The sequence below is a fragment of the Falco punctatus genome (assembly GCF_963210335.1).
Source record: "Falco punctatus genome assembly, chromosome: 17".
NCBI classification, from domain to species: Eukaryota; Metazoa; Chordata; class Aves; order Falconiformes; family Falconidae; genus Falco; species Falco punctatus.
In genome coordinates, this window is record NC_137597.1 from 7,415,241 (window position 1) to 7,439,963 (window position 24,723).

Here is a 24,723-nt window from a genome sequence, read left to right on the forward strand (position 1 = left end):
TTTCTGTCTGCTCCCAAGATAAGCTTAATAATGCCAAAGCTGCCTTATGCAGAGCTCCTTCTCAAATCTTCTTGATTTGTATCAATTTATCTGCTCTTGGCAAAGCCAGCAAGCGGTTCTGAGAGTCGAGGAAAAAAGCCCCATCCTTCCCCCCTTCCCCTTAGAGCCTTGCTGCTGTGCATATGTGTACTCACGTTTCATTGCTGCTTCAGCCTCTGCTGGTGTTCTAGTCTGTTGCTGGTGCTTCTTGAGCTGCCTGCCCTTCCCAATGCCTTTCCAGGGTGAGAAGTGGCCTCAGGGATCACTTTTACCTATATCTGACTTGTCATTTCTTTTTGTCAAATTTTGCATCTGAGCTCAATTTGCATTTGACATTTCTTATCCAACAATACTTACAGGAGCGATATCATTTTTTGAAATGAAGAAACATAGAGGCTTAAGGGGAAAGCTGGAGCGTGTAAAGATGTATGATCTGGTTAGAGCGCAGGCTAAGGAGACATAAATGCCAGCCATGATCTGAGAGATGTGAGCACTGAAGAGAGGAAAAGTGGCCGGAGTACCTGAGAAAGCAAACCCCTGGGTAATGAATCAGTTTCTCCACCTGATCACATCAAATGAGTGGCCTGGCACCTCCAACCCACCCCCACCCCCGCTGCAGTAATGCACTGGGGTTGGGCTCAGCTCCGTCAGGGATGTTTCTGGCTCCTTTGCAGAAAGAAGCCAGCAGCAGCAGGGCTGGGTCTCGGGGGATGCCCTGGGAAGCCTCTTAAGGGCATATTAAAACAGGAGATTCTTGAGTGTTCCTAGGGTCAATTTGTGACAGGACACAGATGCAACAGGCTGCTCTCAGACAGGTTTGCTGTGGCTGATGTCTCCACCCCAGCGCACGTTGCAAGGGCAGCAAGGAAGGGGGGAGGGTGGTCTTGGTTCCCAGTGAAGCAGCCTTCAAAAGCTCGGACCCGTGGGGCGGGAGGGCTGCTTGTGTTGACCTGGTGCCATGCTTATGGGGCAGCAACAAGCACAGGCTTCTGACAGAAGCAAGAGCAGCCTTTCTCTCTTTATTTAGCTTTGGGCAGCTAACTCTTTGCTTTCCTGAGTAGCTGCCACTGCTGCTCCATCTGTCCTGCCTTCTCTGCTTACTACCTGCTCTGCTGGCTTCATCCTCCTTTGCATGAAGAGCCCTCCTAAGAGGCTGCTATGACCCCTTGTAGAAGGTCTCAGTGGGTACTGGCAGGCACTTTCCATCACTACCAAAGGAGCCAAACCCCTGGAGATGACTCCAAGGCACTGCTACTTCCCGATGGTCAGCAGCAGGTGCCAGTGCTTCCCTGTGCCATTACCCTCTGTAGGGCTTTTACTTTAAGATGAAGTGCCAAAGAATAATGTTCTCATGTTGCGTAAGTGTTGACAAACCAAGGGGTTTTAATTGCTCTCCCTGGCAGCCAGCATGCTGCAACCTGTCCTCCTGGCAGCAGTGCCCAGCTCTGTGCCTGCAGCAAGGGTTGGCAAGCACTGGCAGGCAGGAGGCATGTGGAAGCAGTGCGCTGGGGACTCCCGGCAGGAGAGGTGACTTTTGCTCTCTCTCACCAGCTGCCCATTTAATCCTATTTTGATTGGCATTATTCTTTAGCAGAGCAGCCTGATGGACTTGAGCAGGCAGAAAGCCACTGGAGCAGATGGGCAAGGCTGCAGCTACCCGACAGACCGTGCACAGGTCCTCGCTTGCATCCTCGGTCCAAGAGCACTGGCAGAGCCAACCTCCTTGAAGACAGGAGATGTCTAACTGAAGGAGATGCTTGTGGAGAGGGACATGTCACTCAGTAGTGCTTGCCTGGGGGAAGGATTTAAAGAGATGCCTAGCAGTGTATCTGTACCCTCTGTGTGATGTTAAGAACATATGAAGTTCACGTGGGCAGTGCTTCCTTCCAAACAGCCATGTTTATTAGCTGCAAACATAATTATATCTGGCTACAAATATCCACTGCGGCTCTGCTTGTTTCCACTGGCCTTGACATAAGAAGATACAGGGCCTCGTGGGCTTATGGCTTCAGAAAGGCACACGTGGTGGCTCTTGCTCGCTGCACTCCCCTTCCCGTGCCCAGTATCTGGCCAGCGCGTGGACACGGCCTTCGAGGAAGGGCTTTGGGCTCAGGGGCTGGGCTGAGAGCCCAGGCTGCTGTACCTGCTCCGTGCTGCTGACTGCCCTGGGGCAATGCCCTCCGGGAGGGGGCAAGAGCATCTTCAGCCAACACAGGCTCTGCTCCATGCGTGGAGAGACTGGATTTTTGCAGTGCTGTAAGCACACTAACACATGGAGAAATGTTTTCCATTCTTACCTCCAGTCTCTGACTATAAGATCAGTTTCTTCTGTCAGGAAATAAAAATTGCCATCAAAATTGTTCTTCTGCAAAAGGAACCATCTTGCTGCCTGTGACAGGCTTGCTGCTGCACGATGCGCGGCCGTGGGGGCTGATCCCGTGGTTACACGGCTCCTCTTGATCCAGGCTGGGTCTGATTCCCAGGCACTTCCATCCTGTATCCCTCCAGCGCAGGCCCCCTTCCAAACAAAGATGGGAGAAACAATCTGTCGGTGCTCGTGTTCCCTTTGCACATTAAACAATTACATGGGAATTAATTGCAAAATGTGCCTTATCTTATTTGTGACTTCAGCCTCCCTTGGGGTAAGAGAAATCATGTTCAAACCAATTACTGTTCACCCAGGAATTGCTTTACCAGTTTCATCCCATGTGAATATTGCTGGTTAAATAACAGGCAGGCTGAATGCCTGGGATAAGGTGGCAGACTTCTGACACGAGCTCTGATCTGTATAGAGTGCATCATTTACATTAAAATTCTAATTATATTCGTGTTCTCAGGCATGGTACTTAATGATAAACTCTTCGGTATTTTCTCTGCAGATCCATCACTTTTCTGCTCCTTTGAGCAGTACTGTACCGCCAGTCTCCGCTGCTTTTTCTTGATGTACATGGGGGTTTATTCTTTTTAATCAGATGTGCTATTTCAGATCGTTTTATTATCTGAACCCATATAACTGACAGAGATGTACTGTCTGTCTCCCAAGCATCAGGATTCATGATTGTGCTGTGAAATGTTTGCTTTTAGTGTGCTCATAAAAACACAGGACAAGTCAAAGTGGAGCTGTCCTGGGGTTCTGCTGATCGATAAATCACGGTTTACAGGGCTGGTGGTTTCATTTCTGATCTTCACGCAATGGGATTTCTTCGCTGGATATATTGTTTTCCTTTTTGTAGCGTAATATAAAGCATTCAACAAAAAGTTTTCATAGATGGAATGCAGATTTTATTTGTGCTGGACCAGTGAGAAATAAACTTTTCTCCCTAAATTGTGTTACCTCAAGAAATGCACTGATCTCAGGGGTAACAAGATTCATAACAAACAGTTATGCCTGCAGTAGATCTGCAGACACCCTCTACTATTATATTAATGTGATATATGATGATGGGTGATGTAGTATGTATTATTTTTCTTCGTTTGTAGCAAACCAGCTGCAAATAAATAAGGAGAGGATCAGGTGATTAACCCATTGGGCTCTGAGCATGCAAAGAGCAGCAGCCGCCAAGTCAAACTGCTGGACTGGTTGTGGGGTTTGGATTTGTTAGGCTTTTTTGTTTGGGTTTTTTTTTCTTGTTCAGACATAAAACTGAAGATCCTGTGATTTCCTGAAGAGGCAGCGACCTGGATCCCACAGCTCTGGTCCATCCTGCCATAGCAGCTCTGTGCAGCTGCCTCCCCTGGCAGGGATGCAACACATCTGATGCCTTTCCCTCGACTAAAATGTGGCACAACTTTGCCTTGGTATTAAATACATGTTGCACCAAAGCAGCAACAGCGTGCCAGTAAATGTGGGAGTGATCAGGGCTTGTGGGGTTGGGTTTTTTCTCGCGTGCAGTGTAGTGGTGCCAAATCAAATACTGTCAGTAGAGCCCCAAGCAAGCCCCAGACTGAAGGTCTGTAAAACAGAATATGAGGGTAAATGAGCAAAAAAAGAGGTATAAGTGGGTTTGTGAATGCAAAGTGTAATTGCGGTGAGAGCAGTAATACACAGGGGGTTTTGAAGTTCAAAAAAATGTTGTCTTCCTTTGAGAGCAGCACAGCCCAGCAACTCCATGATGATGTTCTAATTCAGCTGCTACAGCTGGCTCTGCATGTTGGGGGCAGGACTGTTCCAGAGCTGTTAAGATGCTGATGATTTTTCCCAATGAAAAGCAAACTAAGGAGTTGAAGTCTCCAATACTTCTCAAATATCCGAGATCTGAAATAGTTTTTTTAAACTTCTAGTACTGGATAAATAAAAAGTATTTAATTACCAAAGAAATGTTTCCATTTCAAAATACTAGAGAGTGACAGCAAAACAATTTCCAAATGTTCTCCGAAAGCTTGACAACTTGGGAGATTCATTGCCTGCCTTTCCAAGGTGTCATTTGGACACCTGGGTGTTATTGCAAGAAACTGAACTGGAAAACTCTTCTTGCTCTGCTCCTGCACCACAAAGTCCAGTGCTGATCTGTCTGGGCCCAAGGAGGCTGAGTGCCCTCCTGCTTCCCCACATCTTGTGGAAGCTGGTGACCCAGCCCTCTACCTCTGGAACAGCAGGCAGCATCCCGGCGCCGTGCATCTCCGACCCATCCAAGGCTCCGGGCAAGTCCCACGACCAGCCTGCACAGCAGAGAAGGGATGAACTGTCCACAGCCACCTCGAAGCCCGTTGGATAGAGATGGAAGAAAATTCCTATTCAGTCCCTGCTGCCACCACTTTACTCCGTGGGGCAAACTCTCATCCCACCAGCCATCAGCAGGGCTCTCCTGGGCTCTGGGAGGGGCTGGGCGCCGAAACGGTGTTTGTAACTGTTATTTCTCTGTAGGCAGAGAGCATGAGGAAAAGGCAGAAAGCAAAATAGGATAAATACAGAGCTGCCTCCTGACAGTTGCTGTAGCGCTATTGGATGCTAATATTAAATTCATATTAAATTCAAACCAGCTCAGCAATGTGCAGCGTGCTTGCTGCAAGGCACCATAGCTCCCGATATTTATGATGCCACAAAATGTAGAGGACACAGCTGGGAGCTTCAGCGCTTCAAGGACCCAGACCCCCAAGGAAAATATTTTGCCTTGTTTAAAGCAGCAGATGCTGGAGTCCAAAATGCCATTTCCCATGTTCAGTGTTGCTACTAAATAATTTTATTTTTGAAAAATTAGTTTCTCTCTTCCACCTCACATTCCCTCCCAGTAGCATTATTGTAGTGATAGTTTATATGTTATATTGATGGGGAGGTAGCTGGAAAAAACAACCAACCTGGGGACCTGTGTCCAGGTAGTGACAAGGTTTGATAAAAGTCTGTTTTGGCTGTCTTCATTAACATTGTGGTTTGTGCCCTTGCTGGAAGTCACCAGCTGAGTCTCCCTTTGCACAGGGATAAATATAATTTTTAAAAGTGCTCAGAAGGAGCTGGGTCCTTCAGAGTCTCTGATCAGAGATGCTGCCTGCAAGCCCAGGGAGGATGGAGTTTGTGCTTGTCTTGCTGCAGTGCCACATCCAGCTCCCGGTTACAAAATGAGCTTTGCAAGAGATCCCTGCTCAAGTGTCTCTGAGACGTTCAGAGATATGTATTTAGGGAAAATCAATTGCATGGAAAAGAGAATGGCTCGTAGCCCGTTGCTTCATCCTTCTGGAGTTTGTAATAGCACCTCGGAAGAGCTGTGCTTCCAGACTTGATTGAAAGGGAAAATCCTGTGTGTCTACAGTTGCTACATTCCCACTCTATGAGCAGAAGCTGGGCTTAGAGGCAAGAGATTTCTCATTTCCTAAAGCAAGCCAATTTGTATTTTGAGCACTGGCAAAGCATTACAGAGAGCGAGGAGGAAAGTGTCAAGGGGGCCCAGGGCTGCCACAGCAGAAGCTGCTCTAACAAAGTCCTTGTAGCAGCGATCACCAGGTCAGACTTCTAATTTCTGACTTCCTAAACTAAGCATTAGCAAAGACTTTTATTATTCATACAAGTTATTACTACATGTTTTTTAAAAGGGGAAGTGGAGGCGCGCGAGCTGGAGCGGCTGCGGTGGGTGATGCTTGTCCAGCTGCAGAGCCCCCACCAGCAGCCGACTCCTTCCCCAGCCCCCCAGCATGTCTGCAGTGGGGCTGAGCGCCTCCCCCCGCCCCCCCCCCCCCCCCCCCCCCCCCCGGCTCGGCAGAGGCTTGTGCCAAGGCAGAACACGGCAGAAGAGACACTAACTTTCTGCTTTTCATCTAGCTTCACTTGTTCATCTCTGGAAGAAGGTGAAAATTAAAAGAAAGGAGATCAACCCTATTGTTTCTGAGCTCATAAGTTTTATTCATGGTTGGACTTGGATTGGGTCTAACTGGTTTTTTGTGGTTTTTTTTTTAATCTGAACTCATTTTATCTCAGCATTTTCTACCCAAAGCCAAAATAGTTATGTTCTAGCTCGCATCACACTGTCCAGGACAGTTTGGCTGCAGCACTGAGGCACCAGAAGGATAAAAAGGGCTGCTCACAACAAAATCCAATATATGGAAAAGGAAGGAAAAAATTCAAAACACCAAAGCCCCTGTACTGCTGAAACTTGTTTTCCTATTTGTTTCTCTTTGTTTTACCAAGGGAAATTTATGAGATGTCAGAGCTTGTTAATGTTGTTGATGCTGGAGGAGCAACAAACACCCTGGGCTGAAAGGCTCCAAAAAAAAAAAATGAAAATAACCAAGTGAGGGAGGTGGTTGCCCAGGGCCAAACTCATTAGCTCCAATTGCTCCTTGGGTGGTGGGGTGGCAGCTGGGCCAGGCACAGGGCAGGGACCTGCTAGCACTGGGCACATGGGATGTGGCTGGGGTGTGCTCTGGGCGCGGGGAAATGGTACAGCAGCGCCCATATCCACATGGGAGGATGCGTCTGTTTTCAGAGAGAGGTGGAAAAGAGAGCAAGAGGGAGAAAAAGCATGTGCCAGGCACGCTGAGCATCTCATTGGGAGGTTTGTAAATAATTAAAGTCCCTCTCAACGTGAACAATAACAGTGTCGTTAGCACTCCCTGTATTTCAGTTGGGCTACAGCGGGAGCTGCTCCTTAGAGCTATTTTTCACCATCTGCATCCAGGCTGGAGGACGCAGCCACCTCCAGCAGACGCACCTTGCAAGGGCGGCGGAGTGCTGCAGGCTGGGGGGGCTGCGTCTGAGGGGGGGTGGCACCCCCAGCCTGGCCGGAGGCTCTTCTAAAGCACAGGACAGTTACTCCCTCCCTGCCACTGCTCCACGTGAAGGTGGATCTGTGTAACGCACGGCGAGTGTGTACCTCTGACTCCATGGCTTGTGCTGGGAGGGGAAGGTTGTTCTCTGGGCTGATGAGAAGTATTGATCTAAGGATAATTAAAAGCCTTGCATTAAGAAACTCCAGCCTGCAGTGATGCGAATAAGCTCATCTGCTTGGAGGAAAGCTGTGGAAGTAGCGCCAGTGAGACATGAGATGTCAAATTACTCCTCGCTGTTAAAGTACCTGATTAATTTAACCATTGTTTTGTGTGTGGTTGAGCCCTTTTTCTATGGATGTATCCATTATTCATCAGGACCGTCCTGAATATTTTAAGCAAACCATTTTTTGTCCTGCATGTTCCTTGGTGCTATTGTGTTCTCCAAGCTGCTGCGTGAGACCCCAGTCCCGGCAGAAACCTGCAGCATGGCTCAGGAGGAGAAATAATGCCTCCAGGCTGGAAATGTCTGCAGAACTTTATCAGTTCTCTTCCATAGAGGTACAAGGATTGTACCTGAAATTGTACATAATTAATTGCACAATGGGCTGTTAATAGGCAAATGAAGAAACCAGGCAGAGGGGCATGCAAGGGAATCAATTTTCTTTTTTAGTGTGTTTCAGTTCTTCTGTGTATTGTGTTAGATGTTAGCTGAAAGTAGATTGTTAAACACGGCAACTAATAAGATGATAGTCTGAAGAAGACAAACGCATTCAATATTGCATTATGGCCATAGCACTTGGAAATGTAAAGCTATGGGTTTGGGGTATAGGCTTCACTCCAATAACTTGGTTATTTTAAAATGAAACTTGAAATCTTGAAGCTAGCAAATTCTTTTGCATAAGGTATGCAAAGTTTCCGCCTTATTTATCTAGCCATGATTACCCAAATCATCATCGTTCTGTAAGTGCATGTGTTTAGGTCTGTGATGGGGGGGAACTGAATACAGCATATTCTTGTTGTGCTCTGTTAAAGCATGATTTCAGCTCTGGTTATTTGTCAACAAAATTTCCCTGTGTATAACCATGCGGCAGGTTGCTGGCGAACCACATGCAAGGCGAATAGTCCAGCCCTGGCTGCAATGCCGTTCGTGCCCCGGGGAGGGTTTTGGTGAGGGCGGCTGCACCGCGCGGCAGGAGCCTCCTCTTAGCTTTTGTGTGCAGGTAATCAAACGGGTTTATGCAGTGGTGGTAAAAGGAACCCCACAGAAAAATTGTTTGGGTTTTTTATACATTCTGATAGGTTTTTCTCATGGTGGGATGGTAACCCTGCCGCAGAGTTGAGCACGTCTTACCAAGGCAAGGACGAGCCTGAGCGCGCCCGCACTCGGTCTTTGCCACCCAATGGCCACAGCCCTCCTGGGCCCCAGTACTGAGTCACGTTGGAAAGAGTCCCCAAAACCTGCCCCCTCTCTCCAGGGCAAGCGTTAGCATTTAAATTCTTTGCACCTCTGTCTTTGAACAAAAATATTTTATACAGTTCTCTGGATAAAAGACACTCACAAGGTTATTTTGGGAACAGTTTTGCAAGCTGGTTTCAAATTCAGCAGCACACTAAAGGGCTGTGAGCCATGACTTTGCCTCGAGCCTGAATTAAATACATTTCCAGTTCACGAGTACCAAACAAGTGCGTGTCCTAGTGTCACTCAGCGGTGACAGTAAACACTTCCACGGCCACTTGGAGCCAAGCCCCTCCATGGTGTGTTCGTGATGGGTGTGTGCAGCGCATCACAACCCCCCCCCCCCCCCCCCCAGTAACAGAGCTGCAGTACGCAGAGATAAATGCACTAGTCATGCAATTAATGCTGAAATGCTTAAGCAAGTCACGTACTCTGACATTTTAATGATCCATCCAGGAAAGTCTGGTACAAAGCCTGTTCCTTTCCTCTGTTTTCACTTAAGCCACTCTGTGCTGCAGAGCTGGGTCTGTTTAACGTGGAATTGGGCGGTGAGACTTGATTTGCACGTGTTGGCAGGAACGGGACACCGGCATCTGTGACACACCACAGTGCTGAGCAGTAGTAAGGGAAAATCACTGTTAACTGCTGGGCATCTCGTGTGAACGGGTGGAGGGGCTGGGGCAGCCCCGTCCTGCCGCTGCTGTGGCTGCTGCCAGGCTCCAGGGCTGCACACCATTCATGTTGCGGAGCAGAGGTGTGATGGTTTACAAGCCTAATACCTCCACTGTGAAATCTGCCTCAGGGTGGAAAGATCCAGTTACAGGTTTAGATCTTCAGAGGGAAAAAAATATCAAAATCGTTCTTTCCACCGTGCCCATTGAAATGAAATTCCTTGCTGTAATCCTGGCACAGTGTTTCTTTATACTGGTAATAAATCAGACTGTCTCGGCATCATTTTTTCTGCCCATGACCAGTGATTCATGTTAGAAAAGCAGTTCTTGTGTCAGTAGCAATGAAGCAGTGCTGACATTTCCAAACATGAGCGAGATGGCAGAGGCCCTGATAAGACACCCTTCACACCGACCCCCCCCGCTTGTCTGCGCCAGGCACCAGCCCAAAGAGGTTCCACTGCCGGCTGAGGCATCTGGCGCTGCCGGTGTTTCATGGAGCAGCACAGAGAGACAGTTATTAACCAGAACTGCTTTTGGCACCTGATGAGCGCAGACTCGGCCTTTGCAGCCTAGAGTTCACTTGGTCACTGTTTGAAATGTAATTATCACCAATAATACTAACATTGCTGTGATGCAAATAGAGGAGTGGGTATAGATCTATGGCTGCTGCTTCTTGTTAGGGAGCGTTGGGGTGCAGCACCCCCAGCAGTGGTGCGGTGCAGGAGGGACCGTCCCCTGCACAGCCGGGCAGCACCCGCTGCCCACCAGCAGCACCCACCCAAGGCAGGAGCTCATGCAGGGGAAGCTGGTGGCTCTGCCTCCACACGGGACCCCTCTCCTGGCCAGCACCAGGCTTGCTGCCTGAGTACCAGCACCATGGCTTAGCAGGGATGCCTGGGCAGGTTCTCCAAGAGTTCTGAGATTTATAGAACAAAAACTTACTAATAAATATAAATATTAAAAAAAAAATCGCAAGAGAAATGAGAACCCTTAGAAGCAGAACATCATCATTTGGCAGGTTCCTTTATAACTAGCTCCATCAACACATGTGCTTGGCCAGCGGTCACACTGGAGAGCCCAGTTTCGGGGTTCACGGTGGCTTTCCAAGCATCTCCTGAGAACAGCTACTTGTGAGCGTGAGGGCACCCATGCAAAGGAGATACTCACATCCATCTCAGTGCAAGGTGCCATTTGTTGGAGGGGTGACTGCCGCTGGGCCCAGCTGCTGCAGCTGCCAAGCAGCACGTGTGCCAAACCCAAACTCCAAAATACGTGTAGCAGGGACTCTTGCACAGCAGGAAAGATGATGGTAAAGTCAGATGTCAGTTGTAAGCTTTATTTCTAGGAATTATCCTTGGGGAGCTGAAACCCATGGAGGGCTCAGCTGTGCCTTGTGGCCGTCCTTCCCCTCTCCGAACTACTGTCCCCAGCCTCCAGCGCTGCTTGCAGCTGGGCCAGATGTTCTGCAGTGAAACTGTGCCCTGCTTCTGCTCCCCTTCCCACTGAAGGGCCGGGTATTTCCGCAGCTCATCTGAGTAGCAGCTCAGTGACAGATTTCCTTCCGCCCTGGAACCTCTCTCTGGAGAGCGCTGCACTAAGCTTTCCAGGTCCCCAGAGTCTCATGGGCACAAGTGGAACTTTCTCAAGTGGAAGCACAGCAGAGGTAACGGCATGGAGAGACAACGAGGGGGATTATGCCAGATGCGCACATCCTCAGCCCTTCGGTGTCCTGGCTGGGGTGTTCCAGGTTTTCCTAAAAAAATGGAGAATCCTTCTTTTGGGGTTTCTGCCAGAAATGCAAAGCAATGTTCTCATCTCCATGGGTATGGCAAGGGGGTTATAAACGTCTGTCTTTGGGGGTTTTTAATGGCAGCCCATGGCACCCCGATGAGCACAGGCCTTTCCAGTGCTCCCCCCTGCCCCTTGTCTTTCCATAAGTTCCACAGATTCCAGGTTTTGCATCAGAAGTGTAATGGATGCAGCTGGGGGGAGTGCAACAGGGTGGTCAGAGGGACACGGGCGGTGGGACGCCTGGGCTCAGCCCAGCGAGCAGGGGCTTGCTGGAACGGGAGCGGTGGCGGTGGGGATGGGGGATGCGGGGCCAAGGCGAGCTGTGTGTAGCCCAGTGTGGTGGGGGACTTGAGGAGAGATGCGGTTCAGTATGGTGCATGCACAGCTCGCACCTCGTACGGTGTGCTGCTGCTCCTCACTTACCTAGCACGGCATTTATCATGGTAATTATGGTATGCATTTCCACATAAGCACTTGTCCTTGAAGGGCATTCTTGCTGCTGATACTTGGTTTGTTTGTGCGGGCAGAGACATGACGGATGATTCCGGGAGGAAAGCAGCCCTCCTTGAGACGCCTGGAAAGCTAAAGGCATGCATTACCACGGAGGCACTCCGCAGCGCCTTCTGCTTTGTTGTTATTTCTGTGTATCTTCATTTTGTATCTGATTTTTGTCCGCAAGAGTGTTTTTCTCTCAGGTCACTGATGTCAACAACACAAATCTGATTTTTCAGGCTTTTGACTTTGTTTAGATACCTCTTGAGTAAATGTTTCCCATCGGGAGGCTCCCTCAAATCCATCAATTAAAGGTTTGTTATTGACAGCACTTGTCTGGGGTGCGGCAGGCTGGCAGGGCCCCGGCAGGGACCCATGTGCCAGCCACCATTGTCCCACCTAACAAAACCGCAGGCTCTACCCTGCGGAGAGCAGCACCTGGGCAGCTGTGAGAAGGGAAATGGTGGGTACTGGAAAGACCCTGGCAAACATGGAGTGTTGGTGCGGCAATCGCAGTTTGCACATCACGCCGTCGCGGGCTGTGTCTGCTTTTTTTCCCTGTGAGAACAGAAAACCTGATGGAAGTCAGTGTGGCTCATTTAAATGCAGAGAAAGAACTTTGTGTCTATCAGAGATCTATCTATCATGGATCTATCTGTCTTTGGAGCTATCGTGCATGTCACTCAGGCAGAGTATGGAAATAACCATCTTATTTTGAGGATGAAGGTAATTCTTACTTGGTTGTAAAAGAAACACTTGGGGAATCTTTGGCAATGAAGGACAGGGAGTAATTCAAGATATTGTTTTAGCAGAAGGTTTGTAGCAATTCCTTGCTGGAGGTGAAGTATCCCATTTAAACAGTTATTTTCTTTCCCTTAAACAAGGGCTCCAGGAATGTACCGTAGTAGTGACAAAATGGGATGCGCACTTGCTGTGAGACAGGCAGGGAGCAAAGGGGTGAGGCTGTGTGGTCAGCTGAGCTCCGACTCTAAAAAGGAGATAAGGTGCAATATCTTCATGGACCGCAGCACCTAATCCCTTTTCACTTACACCAGCACAAATGAATAGCAGTCACCATGCAGAAAACAGTAACATCAATGTAGAAAAATAAGCTCTGGTGGCTGCAGGCAGGTTTGCAGAGCTGGGACCGACTGCTAGGAGCGTAGCTTTTACCAAGGGGTCAACTCAAAACTAAGAAAGGATTAACTTTTTTAACAAGCTGCACATGCAAAAGCAGCCTAATTTGTGTGTGCAGCTGGATATTAAACTGGGAAGCTGAACATGCAGATGTGTAATTGGCTACAGAAGTGAGTGTTTGCATATGTAAATTTGCTGGCTGAGTATGTGTTCATTCTCTAAAACTGGGGCTTTACTGGGGCTTTTAGGTCAAGATGCTTTGCAATGAAGCATTGATAGCTGCTTCCTCTAAACTCTGTTTTAAAGATTAACAATAGAAGTTATTGAGGACAACACACCAGAGAACCGGTACAGCTTATGCAAATATCTCACATTGCAAATGTAGCCCCTGTCACTGAATGCACACATTAGACATAAAATTAGCGAATTAGGCATTTAGTTTCTACTTATATACATCCAAGTATACTCTATAGTCATTAATCGGGGAAAATCCTCATTGAAGCTGTATTGCTAGCTGTTGACACCCAGCAATGCTCTTGCAAAAGAGCAAAATTAGGAGATTAGTGCTGCCCCTCTTCTGTCCCTGAAACTTCTCCCAGCAGAAACATCACGGAACATGCAAAATTATTCAGAAGACACACCTACAGCAGCTGTACGTTCAGTTATTAATGCCGCATCCCAGGCGCACACCTATGTATGACCAACAGGACATTGTAGCTTGAAATCAAAATTAATTAAACCTTGTTTACCATTTGGAATTAGTGAGCTAATGAATATCATACCTCTGAGGCATCCATCTTGGTCAAATACATTGTGCCTCACAGCTGTTGTTTTCGTCTAGATTAGGTTTGGTCCAGGTTTTATGAAGATGTCTACAAAGTAATAAAGCCTATGCTTATTTGACTAAAAAAAAAAAAATTATAAAATTTTTATTAGCTTCCGAGGAATTGGGTTTTCTACCTGTTGTCTGGCAATAAAAGTTGATTTGTTCTATACCTGCCTGATCGAGTACTTGGGTGCTGGCTATTACTTAAATCTAATGACTCTTCTTAAAAGACATTAAGGTTGTCTCCTGTGAGCAAACACACTGGTTTTGTGAAATTACATACTGATTACTCTGTTATAAATGTGGTCACACCTCTGCTATTAAATTTTACCTGCATAAACAATCCCAACACACAGACATACTGCTGTACAGTTATTTATACCCACTTTATTAAGGTTATTTTTTCAGCAATCGCACTGCTTTTAAATCTGCCATGACTTATTTAGTACCAAATGACAGAAAATTCAGTATGTCATGTGGAAGCATCGCTTTTACCCCTCTATCTCGGGCCACCTGGCTTTATTTAGTGCTGCGGGTAATGAGAGAGAGCAAAAAGACAGGAGATAGCAGTCTGTCTTCCCAGATAACTTTCAGGCACTGCTTTTTTCCCATGTACATTTTCCTGGCCAGGAGGCAAGGCAGCTGCCTTACTGCCAGATGGAAGTTTTCCTTCTTCCTTGCTCTGCAGTGATGTCCTGACATTAAGTGCAGCTCAGGGCTCCGTACGATGGGTCTGCAGCAGGCAGGGGAGCTGCTGGGGGCCCTGCTGCCACCCAGGACCACCCTGGCAGGACCCAGCATCCCGGGATCCCACCCAGGGAGCAGGAGGGATGCGTGGGCACTGCCGTCTCCCTTGCGAGCGGGTCCTGGGAGCCCGGTGCTGGTGCTGGTTGGGGACCTGCAGGGAGAGGAACTGCCCTGCGCGGGGACCCCATTTTGGCCAAGCAGCCTCTTCCCTTGCGAAGCTGTGAGGTGAAAATCACAAGCTCTAATCCTGACGAAGCACCCCAGTCAGCGTAGCGTGGGTTAAAGTGTGTTTCCCTTATTGACATGTTGCCTGTCAGACTGAGGACATATATATTTTTTTCTATATTTTTTTTTAATGAGCATCCCCTTCAAGCAAATTCAGATGAGTAGTCCTGCTGTCAGCCCCACAGAGGGGCAGTGTCTTGTATAGAGATTCGCTCCTGAGTAAGTGGTCCCTCACCAGAAAAAAGCCAGGCCCAACTCCCGATTGCAAACTCCGTGTTGCTTAGCACTTGTTGCCACGCTACAGGAGAGCCCAGGAGCCGCACGGCCATCATCCCGCAGTGGCGCGGTGTGCTGGCAGCGCATTAAGACAAACTGCCTGGATTTGGAGCGAATGGGCTGGTTTGGAAATGGCAAAGGTAGCTGAAGCGAGAGGTGCAGATAGAAATCCAGTTTTGGTGCTTCCCAGACCTGGCAGGAGCAGAAGGGGAGGAGAAGAGAGGAGAGCGCTGTGTTAGGGATGTGCTTAACCGTGGATGTGACCTTGCTTTTGCTCATCTTTTCCTTTGAGCTCCCCAATAAATCAGACACTTATCTCTGCTTATTGCTTATTTATTACTTCATTTAACCTGCAGTGACAGCAAGGGGCAGGGGACGGGGGGGGCACAGCCGCCCCTTGCAGTCGCATGTAGCTGGGTGCTGTGTGCACGCTCACGTGTGTGCGTGTCTCTGCATCACCATGAAAAATCGCAAGCGCAGTAAATGATAACAGCAAGGCCCTGCTGGGGACCTGCAGGCTCCAGCAGCCAGTGTTACTCAGCCATCTGTTCAAAGCAGTTGAACTCCTGTCCTTTTGTGCATTTCGAGCAGGCTTCACACCCTTGCAGGCAACCGGTGCTTACATCATGTACCTTGCAAAGTGGATACGGGTCTCGCTCCCAGGGGCGCTTTGTCCTCTGTGCTCCCAGGTCCAGGCTGCGACCTCAGTGAGGCTGGGCTGGATCTGCAGCCTCCAGCCCTCGAGGCCAGCTGCCACATCCCATGGGCTCAGTGGAGAGTGACGAGATGCTGCTGCTGCTGCATGAGGATGCCCACAGTGGCTGTGGGTGCTTCCACGGCACATGGCCCCACCTGCATCCTGCAGCAGAGCCACATGCCACCACCCTGCACAGTCCTCGGTACACCAGGTTTCCAAGCACCAAGTTTAATGCCACTGTACCCCCTGGGATCAGGGAGCCTGGACCCTGGCAAGACTTACCCTTCCGAGGCAGTCAGTTAAATCAGGACACGTTATTCCAGGCCATCCTGTGCCTGATCTGCGCGAGACCAGGTGACTGCAATGGCACTTTCTGGCTTTAAAATCTGTGGCTTTCCGAGTTCACTTTATGCTGGATGCAAACCTGACGAAGCACCACGGGATGTGAGGACTGGTGGATAAATGCAGCGTGGAAGCAGATGGAGGCACACTCTGTGCTGCTGTAGCTCAGGATGGGAATACACATGTCCTTCTATTGATTTTCTGTCCAAAATGTTTCATCTGGAGTTCACAGCACTGGCTAAAATATATATCTATGTGCTCGCTAAAGAGGAGAAAATACAAATCACCTCTATGCAGCGCTGTGACTCACAGGCAGGGTAATAACCAGTCCTCTGTCTCCGAGATGAAAGATTATTTGTAATCATATTAATAAGCAAACTGGAGACAAGCCTCTCCCAGCCTTAATGAAATGTCCATTGACTCCAGGCCTGACCCTGGATTCAGCGTCCATCCGCCTGGCTCAGCCCTGCTGCTCCCCACAGCCTGCCAGGCTCCCCAGCACCTGCTTTTTCCAGCTACAGGGTGAGGATAATCCAGGTCTGAAGCATCATCATGTATAAAACAACCAATAAGGCATTTTTTTTCACAGATGCCCTGGAGATCTCGTGTGAGCAGTAGTGCAGACAAGCTCAGCGTGACTAAGGACCCAGACCTGCTGACCCTTGGCTTTCCTTCAGCACGGCATGGGAACAGCGAAGGAGAAAGCCGGTGACATTCGGTGCAGCAGAGATGCCGCCTGCGGGCTGCGGAGCCGTGGATGCAGTGAGGCAGGTCCCTGCTCCTCCCTCGGGAGAGGCAGCTCTGCAGAGCTGTCATCGATTTCTGCCTGAGCTTCGCATGCTGGCCTGTCTTCCAAAACACTTGGGGAAAAGGCAGCAAAAATTCACAGTGCGGTAGATGCTCCTGTAGCTCGAGGATGGGTTGGCTTGGCTGGTCTCTGGTGGGGTGGTCTCCTCCCTCGGTGAGCACAGCACGGGGACAATCTGGGTGAGGATGGCAGCTCGGTGCATCGGGCTCTTGGTGCCGCTCCTGCCCTCAGTGCTTGCTCTGGGCTGACCTCTCCGAGGTGATTTCTGACGGTCCCTTCAGGTCGCTTCCTTCAGCGTGGGGTTTGCTGGGGGCAGCCCGACAGCTGCTGCCTGAGCGGTGCTGGCACGATGCTCTCACACACCCAGCATCCTGCCATCCTCTCGCTTATCGCAAAAGGCAAAGGGGAGGTGCAGTGTCAGTAGGCAGCGGGTCTGGGGGTGCCACCCCATCCTGCAAAGTGATTAAAGGCACAGGCAAACAGGGAGACGGTGGCGAAGCCGCTGCTCTGCCTCCCCCCACGCTCTGGGGCTGTTTGGGGTTTTCTCCTCCAGATGAGAAATTTATCCAAAGGCCTGTGGGAACCATCAGCAGAAGTACAAGAAACCAAACTTTCATTTAAACCCTAAAGCTTCGCTTTTATGATCATTATTATTTTAAACTCCCTTAGCTTTTCCTGCGTTCATTTCCATCCAGAATAACGAGGGCCATATTAGCAGAAGGTGATTTAATTGCAGGAACTCTCACAAAGCAAGGAGTCTCGTTTTCTTTAATCCGGAGCGTTAGCAATTCCCCACGTGCTTATGTTCATTTTAAGAATCAATAAAGCACAAACATGTCTAATTACCCTAAAATATTTTGCAAAATCAGAAGTCAGATTAGATTTTGCTTAAGCATCAAATAGAAATTTTAATGTCGGCCAGAATCAATATGTTACCCACGGGTCCTAAGATTTTCACTTACATGCTTGATCATACATTATAATGAAGGTTTGTAATAACACTAAAATCTTCTTGAACGCGTTTTCTGTATAATTTACTTTTTTTTCCCCCACACTCTGTACCACAGAGATTCAAAAATAATTACTCAGAAAAATAATGCACAGCTGCTTTTCTTGTCCTGTACTCTGAATTTACTTGCTGATGAACATCAGCCTGAAATATTTTGACTATTTAATTAAGGTCTTACTAAAAATACTTTAGCTGCATTGTAATTCTTCCAAAAAGGGGTAGGGCTGCACGGCTGTCCTTTCCGTTCTGTGCAGCGAGTGAAGCTGGGCAGGAATTATCTTCCTCCGTCCTTGAAAATCACATCAGCTGACATCAGCTTCCAGCCAACACCGTATTTCTCTAAGACCCCCCGGTGGTGCTGCTTTGCGCGCTGGTGCCCTGGCGGGTGGCCACGGGGCACAGTCTGTGCCGAGGGGGGAGGGCCGGGGCTGGGGGTGATGATGGGGGTGAGGGCGGCTCTGCCGAGCTGCTTCCTGATGCTGATTGTGCCCTGAATTCATACAGAATTCTCTTTTTCCACACTTCTCCTGCCCGCTCTTCCCCCAGGATGAACGGTGTTGTGGGTGGGCGAGGAAGCAGCTGAGGATGGTCTCCGGACAGAGCAAGCCCTGTGTCCTCGGTGTTTTGCCTTTTCCCAAGGATGGTCTCCACGGCCCTTCTCCATCCCTTGCCCCGGACACCACCGGTAAGAAGGACACAGAGACATTTTGGGCAAAGCTGCGGTGCCGGGGGGTTGGCTGCAAACAGATTAACTGAAGTTTGCCAACACCAGCCATTACCCTAATTACCCCAAGTGCCTTGGCGGCTGTGATGGGATTTCTCCTGCTCCCTTTGCTTCTGTTTCCCACACAAATGAAGGAAGAGATTAAATCCCTGAGTCGGGCTCCTGAAAACCAGACGTTTTCTCAACATGGAGCCTGGCAGGCTCAGCACCCAGCCTTGCTGCCAGCAAGGGGCTTGGGGGCCGGCGGAGGATCCTGGGGAAGCACCAGCAGTCACTGTCTGCCCTCCCAGCTCCACTGGAAGCAAAGCCATGCCCCAGAGATGTGCCAAAGGTAGAAACAAGGAGGAAAAACCCAGGGAAAGATGTAAACAGAGTGGCTGGAGTGCAAAGATCAGGCAGGATCGATTCACCGTTGATTGAATGCTGTTCTCCAGTGGTGGCTCTGCCGTAGCTTAAGCCAGGAATCCTGCACAGGAGCAGGGTCTGCAAGCCCGCGCCCCTGCAGCATGGCAGAGGTTAGGTTTGCCAAGCGGGGAGCCAGCAGGAAAGCAGCAGCAGAAATGTGTGCACGGCGCAAATTAAAGCAGGTGGAAAAGCTCAGGAGAGCCATGTCGGCAGCTGTGGGCAGCAGCCAGAGTCTCCTCCTCTGCCAGCAGAGATGCTGCCTGTCGGCACCAGAAGAACTTCCCAACAAGGGGGCTGTTGGCTCACTTTCTTGAACCTCCCATCCTTACTCTTCTCACGAATGCCCAGCTGCATGGGTGGGAAGCTTGGGTGCAAACCATCCAGCAGACCTGGGCACCTGTGTGAGCCGCCAGCCCCTCCGGAGGTGAGCCGAGAGCTGGCCAAGGGTCTGATAGCTGGGGGAGCCAGGACCCCCATCCCGCAGCAGCGGCTGGGGCTCAGAGGCTTGATCAGAGCAGCCCCTTCCCGGGAGGTTTCTTGGGATGAGATGGGGAGGACGCTGCCAAGTGTCCCAGCCTCGCAGCAGGGGGGGTCCCATGGGGGGTCCCACCCCACACAGGCAACAGAGGGGTCCCCCAGAATCTGCTCTGTGTGCTCAGGGAGATTCACCCGAATAATCAAGGTGGAAATTTCAAGCAGTTTGGCTAAATTTCTTTGAGCTTCCATTTAGATGGTGTTACTTGGAATTAAAGTAATTTTAAATTAAAGTTTTAAAAAAGTTCTAAAAAATCAAGTTAGTCCACCTTAATTCTAAACAAAAGTGTCTACAAAGGTATTTAATGCAATTTGACTAATCCATTTAAATGTTAATTCAGATTATTTTCCCGATACCCTTGTGCGCACAGGCCCTCATTAACTTCAGCAGAACTTGGCGATGGACCAAGCCCCGGAGAGGCCGTGCAGCCCGACCCACGGGGCTGACTTAAGCAATGGAAGTCGTTTGCTGCCACCAGTGTTTAGCATTTATATTTGGCTGAGTTTGAGTTTATTTGTTCACCTGTTTCACAAGGCAAAGCAGCACAGTGAAACTCCCCACCTCAGAGCTGTGTCATACAGCGAGAAGGACCGAGCTGCTCCAAGGCACTCGCAGCAGCTTGCAGAGCACCCAGGTTTGCTGCTTCACCTTCTGCACACATCGCACCCAAGGGTGGCACCAGCCCCAAGGCATCCCCCTGCCCTGGGGTGTGCCCCAGGGCTTGCACCAATGAGCCCAGCACACAGGCTTGGGTCTGTGCTGAAAGGAGGGCTCCGAAGTCCTGCCCCCCCAAAGGACCAGGATGTGCCAGGGCTCTGGATACCCCCTACCACGGCAGGGAGTCAGCAGGACCCGCGGTGCAGAAGCGGTGGCTCTGCCCCTGCTGTCCCAAGGATAACCAGAGGGTTACCATCTGTGTCAGCTGAGCACCACAACTACTTAAAATAAATCCTGACTGCAATGCAGAATTGCAATATTTTCCCTTCTGTCTTAGAAAAGGGGTAGGATCAAGTAGCTACAGAGAGCGGTCTGCCAAGCGTGCAGCAGTAAGCTATTATTTCTTCCAATTAAAAACCATATTAACATTTGTAGAATATTGTCATTGAGTCTGTAACATTCTCTGCTAGATACGCTTTATGTGTGAATGAGAATGTAACAGTCCTTTGCAGACAGATGGAAAATCACTTTTCTTTCTCATCTACCCTGTTCAGAGATGTGGGAACAATAAAAGCTATAAGCCCCTTAGAAAACCCACCTTTGTAAATCCTATACATGCCACCGGTGGGTCCAAGCCCAGCTGTCCATGGAGTGTCCGTCCCCCAGCACAGAGGTGGAGGACAGAGGGGGCTTTCTCCCTAACCAGAAAATCCCTGCCAAGAGTTTTGCAGTCTGTGACCATAAGTCATATGTACATCTCTGTCCCTTAGCAGGAGAGGAGACGCACGCCATTTGCTTCATCATCATGTCTAAAGATAAATTGCTGATGACCTTACTTAGGAAGCGATGAAACAGTGGCCCTGTCTGCATGAATCCCCATCTCGCCACGCACTTTCAGACCTGACCTGGCCTCAGAGCAGAGGCGGTTCCCCGGTGGTGGCAGGGAGGTCCAAGTGCCACCACCACATGTCCCTCCCACCCAGGACAGCACCCAGTGCTGCCCAACGCATAGGCTGCTCCAGCTGAAATTTTTGCACCTCAGCTGAAGTGACCCAGCTGCGACTTTCATTACTGAAGCCCGAGGACGTGAGTCAGAGGGAACTCAGCAGGCATCGCGTTTTTCACGGACCAGGCACCAGGTGAGGGCACAGGCTGCCCACGGGGGAGATGCTGGCTCCCCGCAGGGCTCTGCCCACCACAGCCCCTGTGAGGCACGCAGCACCCGAGCCTGTCCCACCCCACCGTACGGCTACAGCTCCCTTACGTAGGGAGAACACTGCTTAAGGCATGTAAGAGCTCATTGCCTTTGCAACCTGCGTATTTTTTTCCCTTGAACGCTCTGCTTGCTTCTGTGTGACATTAATCAGAGGACCATATGGCTCTGCTCAGTGGCTGCGATCCCTTTGGTGTCCCTCTATACGGCATGTGACATAAGAATACTAATTATTTAAATTTGATAAACTTGTTAATAAAGGACCAGTAAATTTAGTTGTGCTTGATTTAACCCTTCCTTAGATATCTTTCTTCAAGGAGGCTGAGCATGACCAAGGGGGAGAGGAGCCTCCCTGCTCCGCCAACTGGTTTCAATGGCCAAAGGAGAGGCTGGGGCTGGAGAAGAGGTAGGATTTTAAAATATTCCTGTACTTTGGATAAGTGTGCAAGGGCTGTCCCAGGCCTGACAGCAATCCCTCTTGGCCGGCTCTACAAAAGGGAATGCAAGGTGTCTGAAGTGGCACAGGTCTGTCCCCCCCCAGAAGGACAATGGTTGTGTTGGGCATGGAGGAGCGTCCTGGTGCTCACCCCCTGCCTGCTTCCACTTGCAGAACCCCAAGAGGAGGAGACAGACGTGCAGAGGAGCCTTTGCTGCTGCCAGCACCCCAAGCAGGAGGGCTGCAGCCCAGCCCGCCGGTGGCCATGCTCAGTGGCAGCTGCACCGACACCACCGAGGGGCAATGCCAGCCCAGCGCGAGGCTCCCTTTGCTGCCAGGAATTTGCACAGGTGAGAAGGGGGGACGGGCAGCCCCAGGCACTTGATTGCAATGGGGAAATGAGAGCTGCTGCCCTGCCGTGCGAGGCCTCGGCTGTTGCGGACAGTGCAGCCCCAGCTGTGGGTCTCGGTGCCCGAGCTCTGCTCACCCGTGCTGCAGCGGCTCAGCCTGCCCACCCTCCCTAGCAGAGCTGGGGGCTCAGCCTGTTTCTCCCCCTTGCAGCTCTCCCTCTCCCGGGAGGCTGGGTCACGTTGAGGTTAGTTACAGTGAAGCCACCCAACTGTGCCACTCCGAGGGGGACCAGACTGTGGCTGCAAGTGCTGTGAATGGTTCACTGGAAATGGTTCGGGGAGGGTAGGGGGGAAATGCCAATTTATTTCTTCCATTGTGGTTGGAAGAAGCTGGCACTGCCTGCCCTGATCCTGTGAACCCATCCATCACTGCCATTCAGTCTGAAGTTTTCTGAGCATCACTGAGAATGAACTCGCAATATGTTTTCTCCGAACAGTGCAAATGAGCCTGACAAATGGGACTCGTCACAGACTTTTCCTTCAAGGTGCTTAATTAATATTATCAGGTCTATGGGTGGGAGTCAGATTTGTCCCTGCTGATGCCGGGGTGTGGGAAGGCTGTGATTCACACCTCCTCAGCTTTTGCTCTATATAAGTTTGGTGCAGCCTGGCTATCACCAAATGAGTTGTAACCAACGATTCCAGCCTAATGCACAAACCCATGAACTTCGAGGGCTAAAGCTGTAGTCACGAGTGTTTTCTGTCATCACCCTCAATATCATTCCCAGAAAAAAATGGAAGCGGTCACATCAAAAGAGCCTTTGCCCCTCTGTCCTTGGACTTGCCAAGCCCTTACAGCTTAAGAGATAACTAAATGTTGCGCTGGTTTTCTGTAAAGTGTAAATGACCCTCATTTCCACAACCTCCTTCCTCTTAATTGCTTCATTCTTTTCCAACCTCTCAGCCTGTTAAACCCAATGGGTTTGCTCTGTACATCACAAGCTGTTCCTGTTCTTGAAAAGATACAGTTAAATGTCTTCTGCTGCTTTTGTATTGGAAATTTATGCAAAATTTATAAACAAAAAAGTCCAGAGCAGAAATCTCACTTTTTTCTTCTAAAAATATTCAGAACAGGACTTGTGGAACATCAGGAATAATGATTTAATCCAGCTAGATTTCAACAGCAAGGAGAAAAAAAAGAACCTCTTGAGAACGGCATATTGAGAAATGACTACATTAAATATAAAAAAAGAGTGTGTAAAACTTCCTAACTTATTAAATTTCCTGCCACAGATCTATTAAACGGGATGTAATGAAGCCACTGAATCCTCACAACTTCCTTGCAAACCCCTCCTCTCAAATGAAGCCACCGGGAAGGTGTCCGCTGCTGTCCCCGTGTCCCCATGGTGGCTGGGGCTGGTGGCCGGAGGAGGGTGAGGACCGGGTGAGTTTCCAAGCAGGGATGCAGGCAGCAGGTAAAGGTGACCCACACACAGGGTATCGCTGTGAAGCCACCCTGGCCAGCCTCGGAGCAGCTACGCTGCCCTGAGGGGAGACACGCGGGACGCTGTTCAAACGGACGAGGAATGCGCTTAGATGCCAGCTCCGCTTTTGGGCCAGCACACAGGACTGGGCCAGCACACCAGCCCACCAGGGAGCAATGAGCCTCCTCCACGGTGCTGCTGCCAGCGTTAAGGCACTGACTGCCCCGCTGTCACGGCGGGGCTTTGGCGCACGGTGTCAATACCCACTCTGCGGAGTGAGGGCTCCAGCCTCTGTGACCCCAGCATCTCCTCTCCCCGCACCGAACCCCACCTGCTTCTCCAGCCCCTGAAGCTCTTTGCAGTGTTCAGGGTTTCTTGCTACAGGCTGCGTTTCAGCAAAGGATGCCTTGGCATCAGTCAGAGCCCCTTACCAATGTCCGTGACACCAGATTAACTTATGGCAGAGAAGGGGAGCCCAACTAGTGATATCATTCCAACCAAGAGGAAAGCCTGGAAAACTGGAGCACTAGGAAAACTTATTAATCTGCTTTGGTTTGGTTTTTAAATTTTCTTGGCTTTTTACAGTCTTTGTGATGATTAGTACGTATTTCTGAACCCGACCAGGCTGTGCCGCACCACACATCCCTAGAAACACTCTGCTGGCACCTTGGTGTTAGTTATCGGTAAGAAATGTGCAGGGACATCGCTCCTTGATGCTCTGGGCTTCACTGCAAGGACCCCCAGGAGAGAGTTTCCCGGGAAGAGGCTGCAAGGGCCAGGCTGGGAGCTGAAACCAAATGCCTCCAGAGCTGGAGCATCACCAGGGAGCCGGGCCAAGAGCCGTCCTGCACAGTGCAGCCCCCGCCGCTGTTTGCCATCCTTCTGCAGAGCAGGCTGCCTTGTAAACATTCCTGGCAGGTGCCAGGTTATTTATAGCCAGTTCGTTTTCATTTTCCTCATAGCAGGGATGAGATCCGACACAGAGATTTCACTCCTGGGGGAATCTGTCTCATTTCCACCACGGGAGAGCTCAGCACCTCCTGCAAATGAATGACTTACTGAGACATGAACCCACAGAAGCGGCACAGGGACACGCTTCTTATCGAGGATTCATGTCATTTCAGTGCCTGCTACTCCTCCCTGGTTTGTGCTGCTGTGCACACAGCGTTCCAGCTGTGCCAGATGTGGTGGTGGCACAGCTACTCT

The 24,723-nt window shown here is 49.9% G+C and overlaps 1 protein-coding gene across 1 annotated transcript in view; it reads left to right on the forward strand.

The window, feature by feature from the left end:
• Window positions 1-23,336, forward strand: part of LOC308054391 (uncharacterized protein) — a 258,573-nt gene extending 235,237 nt beyond the window's left edge. The window contains exon 5 of the mRNA XM_080367130.1: window positions 18,260-23,336. Coding sequence (XP_080223256.1) covers window positions 18,260-18,469 — 210 coding nt within the window. The 3' untranslated portion in view covers window positions 18,470-23,336. The remainder of the gene's footprint in view (window positions 1-18,259) is intronic.
• Window positions 23,337-24,723: the final 1,387 nt, after the last annotated feature.